This window comes from Prunus mume, linkage group LG3 (assembly GCF_029339155.1).
Source record: "Prunus mume cultivar Tortuosa linkage group LG3, ASM2933915v1, whole genome shotgun sequence".
Taxonomy (NCBI): domain Eukaryota; kingdom Viridiplantae; phylum Streptophyta; class Magnoliopsida; order Rosales; family Rosaceae; genus Prunus; species Prunus mume.
The window spans coordinates 19,087,740-19,096,186 of NC_142700.1; the positions used below are offsets into that span (position 1 = coordinate 19,087,740).

Genomic DNA, 8,447 nt, shown 5'->3' on the forward strand with positions numbered 1-8,447 from the left:
AGATTGGATATGTCATCCAGAGAACTCAGTGAATGAGCTTTATGCCCCAAAATGGATATATCACAGAGTATTTGATTGAGGGTTACACACCCATGATGGATTGATAATCCATATAATTTTGTTTGTGGGTTTCATACCCAAGCTAAGAGACTTCCAGGGAGGAACTTTGTTAACGATGCACAACATTAGCTGTTTGTTTGTGGGTTTGGATGCTCAAGGCATCTGTGAGAGAAATCTCACTATCCTGCTCCATTTAAGAACAACGGACGAAGAACTTCGTGCTTGTTGCTCCTTGTCGAAATCTGTCAGCAATTCCTCTGCTCTTATATGCTCCCCTCCTCTTCTCAGCGGCTTCCCTTGGTAGATACGAACAACATTGAACAAGTCCCGACCATTGTGCCGCTGTAGTAAGAGAAGCCCAGAAAATTCCGGGAGTTTCTCTATGTCTTTAATGGCACCACAAACCAATTCTGGTTTTGTGATGGTTATCCCATCATGACAAGCAATCCTTACAGCGTGCTGGTGAATTGGATGTTGAGCACATCCTGAAAGCGTTTGAGTGGAGCCGCACCTCGCAGCCGATCAGGACTTGATCTCATGATGATTACAATCATCTTGGCTGTCAATCCATAGCTGGATGTCCTGGAGGTATTTGAGAAGAGGTACGCCTTAGAGTAGTTTCTTGACTTAATATGTGATGATTTCAATCATGATAGCCAAGAATCCCCATGGGTTAATTGTACTGGATGTTGAGTGCTTCCTTGGAAGTCTTTGATCAGAGCCTTGCCATAGAGAGATTCCTAACTTTTTTTCTTCTGATGATAGAAGTCACCATAGCCAGGAATGATTTAGTATATTTTTCATAGATTGCATCAGAGCCAAAAAAACACTATATGCATGACACAAGCTGCCAAAAAAACAGATCCTAAAAACTAGGACACAAGGACTCATCTCCAGCCATTCAAGGTCATTGGAGGCTATGATTCTTACACCTAGGCTAGAAATCGTTACAGCAGAAAGGACTAAGACAGCTGTAGAGTTTCTCAAAATAGTAAGAAAACTAGCCGTTGGACATATCCTATAACAGCTATTACTATAAAAGGAAAGTTCTTCAGCTCCTTCGATTTCTTCATCCTCTTCACTGTCAATCTGCAGGATTAACATCTGCAGCTTGATTCAAGGCTAGTATGCAGCTTAACTCTCAACATATAGGCCCACTTTGATAACTTACAATGTGATTTTGAATGCATATGGGAAAATGGGTATGCCTTGGAATAAGATTAGAGCGCTTGTTGAGTGTATGAAGAGTGCTATTGCCCCAGATTCTTATATTATATTACATTTATAACTTGTATCGGCGGGTCTTTGCAGGGAGGCAGCTGAGGTTTTTCAGGAGATGAAATTAGAAGGGTTTGTACCCGATAAGGTTACGTATAATGCGTTGTTGGGTGTGTATGGAAAGTCTGGGAGGACTAAGGAAGCAATGGAGGTATTGAAAGACATGGAGTTCAATGGGTTTTCTCCAAGCATTATGTTTTATGCAAGAGATGGTTTATTGGAAGAGGCAAAAAACATTTCCATTCTGATTCTTCCTTGTGCTTTCTTATCTATCTATTAATTGATATTATGTTTTTGGTTGCTTGGTCAGGATGAGTAAGATGGGTTGATGTTGTGAGAGCTATGTCACTTGTATCATGCCCTTGATCATTTTCTTGCAAGTATGAATAGATGTGATTGCTCTTTGAATAATGTTGCATGCATTATGGCCCATTATTAATGGTGAGAAAATGAACAAGAAAAAGACAGGGAAGGACTTTTGAGTAGGCAATCAACCATTATATATTAACCTATAGGGCACGGTATACACTTTGCCAAGTATATATTTTGTATACTAGAGGGAAGGTGAATATAGGGTGCAACTTTTTGCCTTTAGGGTAGATAATAAACTGTTGTAGTACCCTATAATGCAGATATATATTATATATAACTTACCAAATATAACTTACCTTCACGGAAGGTGCTTTTGGAGGTGGTTAATTATTTTTGCACAATACACTGCAACCTTTAACTTGATTACCCGGTTCTATCACTTTGCACCTCACCGCTTATGTTTCGTCATTATCAAAACAGCTAACCAGTTGAGTAGTTCATAAAGAAGATTCGGAATTTGAATTGTCAGTCAAACTACTCAAAACTGGAATTCGACCTCATAGTGTACTCTGCCACAAGCTGAGCAAAAGATGACGACTTGTTCTCTAGCAATGTTGCAGGAGAATCATATTCCTCAATAAGCCCTACAACAAGAACAAAGATGCATCTAAAAATGAAAAAGAATATGAGGTTCAGTGGTAACTAGAGGAAGTTGAATGCATTCATTTGGCAGTACTAACCATGACTCAGAAGCAGAACCATGTCACTATCAAGAACAGAAGTTATACGATGTGCAATAGTGATGACTGTACACTCAGTAAAGTGTTGGCGAAGGGTCTGCTGGATGAGATTGTCTGTAGCTGTATCGACCGACGCCGTAGCTTCGTCAAGCACCAAGACCTTACTTTTCTTGAGCAGCACACGGCCAAGGCAGACCAACTGCCTCTGACCCATACTCCAGTTCTCTCCATTCTCACTAACTGCAGCAACCATATGAACATAAACAAAATAATTTCCGTGACGTAAAATGGAATCCAGTGCATCATATATAGCCTGTAGCTTAGAGTAGCCAAAGAACAAACCTGTAGAATCCAGCTTTCCTTCCTTTCTCCTAACTTCATCTCCAAGTTGACACTTATCCAGGGCCTGAAAAAATTAAAAGATTTTTTAACTAGTCCCACGAATTTAGAACTGCAAATCTATATATGAAGAACATTTAGTAGGAAGAAGCTTCCTTTCATCAGTGTAAAACCAACCAACCTCCCAAATTTGCTCATCTGTGTACTCTTCAAGTGGGTCCAGATTGCTTCTTACAGTCCCTTCAAACATGGTTGGATCCTGAGGGATAATGCTCAGCCTAGACCTTAGATCATGCAGTCCAATTGAAGATATATCAATACCATCTATCAAAATCTGGCCAGAAGCAGGATCCACAATTCGGAAAAGGGTCTGTATGAGAGTCGATTTGCCACTGCCAGTTCTACCCACAATCCCAGTTTTCATTCCTCCAGGAAAGCTACATGTGATACCTCGCAACACAAGCGGCATGTGTGGGGCATACCGGACCTATATAAACATGAAATTCGAGTCACACATGAATGACCCATATGTCCTGAAAGAAAAAAACCAGAACAGCAAGTACCTGAAGATCATGTATGTCAACTTTTCCACGTAACGGCCAAGAACGATCTGGCTGATTCGATTCTATTACAAGAGGAGGCTCACTGGGAATGGTAGTGTACTGTAGTAATCTCTCCACTGATATTATTCTGTTCTCCACATTGCAAAGATTCCATATAACCCACCCCTGTAACATGTTCAGATTAAGTCCATATGTGACAGCTAAGCCCGCAACACCTTCAGAGTAAAATACCAAAAACAAATAAGAAAAGAAAGAATTCATAGATTTGGTTTACCATTTGCTTTCAAAAGAATAATTAGTAACACACTAAATGAATACCACTTGCCTGGATCAATCACCCCTGCTGGAATAAAGATCAAGAAAACCAAATAGAATCCAAAAGTGATAGATGACAACATATCCAAGCGAAAACATAGCCATTCCATTGCAGCTGCAGTATGAAAATTAGGCCGACCATAACCATCCATCAGTTTCATATTTGTATCCCTAAATCTTGATTCTTGATCGAAGCTCCGAATAGTTGTTGACCCTGAAATTGTTTCAGCAAAGTGCTGTATCACTGGAGCTTTGCATACTCCAACCAACCGTGCTAGTTCTCTTGCTGAAGATATGTAGTATTGCTGCATGAATATAAAAATTTTGAGCATCTTTCTTCACATTTAACATAGTTCATATAGATTGCTGGCTGTAACAGGAGTTAGGTTTGTTATATGGATTCATATTGTCAATCATGTTCCATGTTGTGCCAATTTAGAAGTTTCTAAGAACTGTAGCAGAAAAAGGTGGAAGAAAATGTTAATATATCAACTTAGTGAACTTTTGTGTCACTAAGGAAGCCAAGTTCCTCAGTTCCACATCAAATAGAAGGTAGGGCATGTACAGGCATGAATAACGAGCATCAACAGTGCATGATCAACAAAGAATTAACACTAAATTGACATTAACACTTCCATGTTTGATTTCATGTGGAAATTCAAGTATTGATACAACGTATAAGATAGGAGGAGTCGGACAAAGAAGTGTTACCTGTAACCAGATGCAGATTGCAATCACAGGGATAAAAATGATGAAAACCTGCCATGTAACTTGCGACATCATTGCAATAATTCCCAGAAGCTGGATCATTGAGTTGGCAAGGCCCCCAATTAGACCCGGCATGTTCAAGTCCACCACATTTTGGTCTGTTGAAGCCTGCAAGAAATCAATTAGCTACATTGATGAGATTACTGCATTCAGTACAGTAGCAGAGGGAGAGGTAGCTGTTTAAAGCAAAGAATGAAAGTAAATAAAAATCATCCAATTCTCTTTGAATTTCTCAATAAGGCACTATATTAGAAATATATTTTGCTTACTCTGTTTAGGATTCGTCCACTTGGAGTCGCATCAAAGAAAGACCTGGGAGCACGGAAGACGCATAAATGCATTTTACTAAAGAGTAGAGTGGCTGTCTTGTACCCAGCTGTTGCAAGCAACATGGATCTGAAGAGGACACAAAAAGAACTTCCAACGACCAAAGCAACATAAACAGTTAGAAGTGTAGAGGTTTCAACAGCAGGTTTCACATCCTCTGAAACAGGAGTTGCCCAAGCCATCCAGTAATTGCTTCCAATTTGAAGGACCTGAAAGAGAACCTGTGCAAGCAAGATAAACGGAACAAGAGCACCTCCGTATGCTGCGGTGATGTACTTCCAGTAGACTGACAACCCAACTCTACCTCTCTCTCTCTCTTCTTCTTGAACAAGCTGCCCTTTTGGTAAATCATCTGTTTTAGAATTTTGAACATCAGTGTCTTCAACGTTTTGGACAACCCCACTAGTACTAGCAAATTCTCCATCTTCTTTGCTAACGCTTATTTTTTCAACTGGCTCCACCTCTGCAGAATTAAGCATGGACAAAGCTTCCGCGTGTGCTCCCACAAGTTCCATAAAATCAGTTCCTGAATTAAGAATGTCATTGAACTTTCCTGCTTGAGTAATCCTTCCGTCTTTCATGACCTAATGACAAACAATAAGTTTAAGCAGACAGATACTAACTAGATAATAACACATCTTATAAATTAAAATTCGAAGAAAAGCTCTGGATTTTTTACCAAGATGAGGTCTGCAGCAGGTAAGAACTCCACTTGATGAGTAACATAGATTACTGTTTTTGAACCCAAGAGACCCAGCAAGCATTCCTGTAGTGCAATTATCAAGCAAACAAATTAATAATGAAGTGTCAATTTTACGGATGCTTATGCCAGTAATTCTATGATGTAAATAATTTTGGATACACAATTTAAACTAGATGTAATCACACTACAAGAGGGAAATGAAATACCTTAAAAAGGTGTGATCCTGTATGAGCATCAACAGCGCTAAAAGGATCATCAAACAGATAAATATCAGCGTCTTGATACAGAGCACGTGCAATTTGTATTCTTTGCTTCTGCCCACCACTTAAATTGATTCCCCTCTCCCCTATAATTGTCTGATCACCAAACGACAGAATTTCCAAGTCCTTCTTTAATGAACATGCTTCAAGCACCCTCTCATATCTTTCTCTGTCCATCTCTTGACCAAACAATATGTTTTCCTCTATCTTGCCACTCTGTATCCATGGTGACTGAGAAACATAAGCCTTTGTCCCACACATTTTAAGAGTCCCCGATATCTTCGGAACTTCTCCCAGAATACAAGAAAGTAAGCTAGACTTGCCTGAGCCAACAGTACCACAAACAGCAATCCTCATACCTTGGCTCACTTTGAAATTTAGATCCTTCAATGTTGGACTAGGGGATGATAAATCCCAAGAGAAATTCCCATCGACTATCTCAATTGCTGTATCAGAACTACCTCTTGGAAGGTTCTCTATAACGTCAGGAGGCAAGTCATCAAGACTAAGGAATGATGCAATTCTATCAAGGGATACCTTAGTTTGTGCTATCATTGAAATTGTGTCTGGGAGAGCGTAGATAGGCCCTTGAAGAATCCTGAATGTTGCAAGTGCAGATAAGATCTTCCCCGACTCAAGTGGGATCCCCAAAAGCATGCAAGCAACGAAAGTGACCACTGACACAAATGTGGGGGCACCCCAGAAAATAAATAAGGTCAGGGCAGACGTGTAAACAAACTTTCGTAACCATCCCGCCTCAGTCTTCCTGAGCTCATTAATTTTAGACAAAAACTTCATTTCCCATGCTTGAAGCTTGAGAATCTTCATGTTCCTCAAGATCTCAGATGTTGCCTTCATCCTTTTATCTTTTGACTCCATTAACTTTTCCTGAAACTTCTCCTGCAAGGACCCCAAAGGAACATTTGCCAACATAACAATTATTGTTGCAACTAAAGTTGCAATGGCTGCAAGACCAAGATTTATGTACAAAATCACTAGGGCCAAGCCAACTTGTAGAATGATCATCCATGGTCCATGCATGTACCAAGAGAAGTCACCAACCCTCTCAGCATCAACAGTCATAAAATTGATAATCTCACCGCTAGTGTGGCCCTGCTTGGATTGGCATGACAGGGTCAAACCCTTATTATAGATCGCTGTAACAAGTACCGCTCGGATTCTTACTCCTACCTGTTGTGCCTTAAAGAACCAGTGCCTTTGACAGAGGCACTCCACCAGCTTCGCAATCATAAATGCAGAAACCAAAGCATAGCCTTCATTTTTGAACTTTCTCCGCCCATAGAGGTATTGAACAAATGTGTCGATTAGATATGGACCGACATAAGATGCCAATGTGTAAAATATAGCATATAACCCTGTCCAGCCAACCTCTTTCCAGGCCGAGAATATCAATGCCTTCACCAGATGAAATGTGGTAACTCTGCCATCCGCACCACACTCCGCCTCAAGTTTATTTCTAAAATTTGGAAAGGACCCAACTACACTATCACCCTTGTATAGTTCAGGAACATCCTCAAGGTCTAATGTCTTCTTATTGCCAAGCGCAATTAGAGGACCCATCCAAGAAAAAGTAAGGATGCTGAAAATTCCAGCATTTGAATAAGGGGTAACAGCTGTACCTCCTTCGGAATTTTTTGACTCTGCATTACCATTACCATTCAAAAGGGGTTCCTCAAGAACGGTATTTCTGCCCTCTTTCTTCCCAAAAAACCCCACGTATATAAAGAACAAACCCGAGATGACGCAGACAACATCAAAAACTAAAGATTGAATGGGCATGGAAACGTGTTCCTTGTAAAGAAGAATATCTATCACAAGGGAATAGCAAGAGATAGAAAAGTAGGAACCCCACCAAACTCTCAATAAATTTGGGAACTTTGATTCAGAAGAATTAGAGAACTGGGCGTGCAAATAGACACAAAGAGCACCCCAAGCAAGTGTTCTAATGGCTAAATCAAAAAGGGTCACTAGCTTTTCCTCAGACCAATCATTTCTATGCCAATAGAAGTAGTTCAATAAACAAAAAACAAGACTGAGCCCAGAAACACCAAGACAACAGAGTAAAGTTAGCTTATAATTCCAAATTTGAATACTCCCAAACCTCTGTTTTGGACCCTCTCCATCACCCACCTTGAATTTTTTCCACACCCAAGAGACAAGCAACACAAATAACAAAACTAGGTGTAATGAGCCAGAAAACCCACATATGAAAACCGGTTTGAGAAGAAAATCGGTACCTGGATACGTTATGAATGACGATGAGTAGTGTGAGAAGAAGGCTGAGAGAGTACCGTGCTTTGAAGAATCAAAAAGCTCCATAATTTGTGGAGCTCTTTGTTGGGGGCTTTCTGAAATTCTGGTAAATGGGGTTTTTGTTGGAATGGTCTGAGTTTTGTATTGAAATGAAGATTTTTGTATGTTATATGTGGTTGTGGGCGACTCATGGAGTGTAGTCGGATTACGTGGTGCCCAAGACTCACATGACGGAGATAGCTACAGATGGATGCGAAGTGACACAGAAAATTGTTGGTTCCCGGAAATATGTGGACTGATGATAGAGAGGGATAGACCAATCCATTATAATCTCTCTCTTGTAGAGCCTACCATATTGTATTTCATCAATCCAAATCGTCTATTTTTTCAGACGAGGGCTGCTGTTTTCTTCTTTCTGTCTTATTTCTCCGCTCACTTTTATCTTCTCACCCACCATATAAATTTGAAAAAAATAAAATCTTATCTTTCCACCCACTGTTATTCCTAA

At 40.0% G+C, this 8,447-nt stretch overlaps 1 protein-coding gene across 1 annotated transcript; it reads right to left on the reverse strand.

Annotated features, from left to right (window-relative positions):
• Positions 1–1,949: 1,949 nt before the first annotated feature.
• Positions 1,950–8,141, reverse strand: LOC103342680 (ABC transporter C family member 3-like). The gene is made up of 10 exons (XM_008246320.3): positions 5,612–8,141; positions 5,382–5,468; positions 4,645–5,286; positions 4,319–4,483; positions 3,618–3,912; positions 3,293–3,507; positions 2,911–3,216; positions 2,733–2,796; positions 2,391–2,630; positions 1,950–2,294 (listed from the first exon to the last, which is right to left on the reverse strand). Exons 1-10 carry the CDS (start codon positions 8,003–8,005, stop codon positions 2,185–2,187), a joined length of 4,518 nt encoding a protein of 1,505 aa, XP_008244542.3. The 5' UTR covers positions 8,006–8,141; the 3' UTR covers positions 1,950–2,184.
• Between the last annotated feature and the right edge of the window lie 306 nt (positions 8,142–8,447).

Excerpts from the sequence above, each read along its gene's own strand:
- LOC103342680 (XM_008246320.3), bottom strand. The coding sequence starts at position 8,005 with ATGGAGCTTTTTGATTCTTCAAAGCACGGTACTCTCTCAGCCTTCTTC. Across the intron at positions 4,484-4,644 it reads GTGGACGAATCCTAAACAGA|GCTTCAACAGACCAAAATGT; the intron begins GTAAGCAAAATA and ends GATTTCTTGCAG. Across the intron at positions 3,217-3,292 it reads TTGACATACATGATCTTCAG|GTCCGGTATGCCCCACACAT; the intron begins GTACTTGCTGTT and ends ATGTTTATATAG.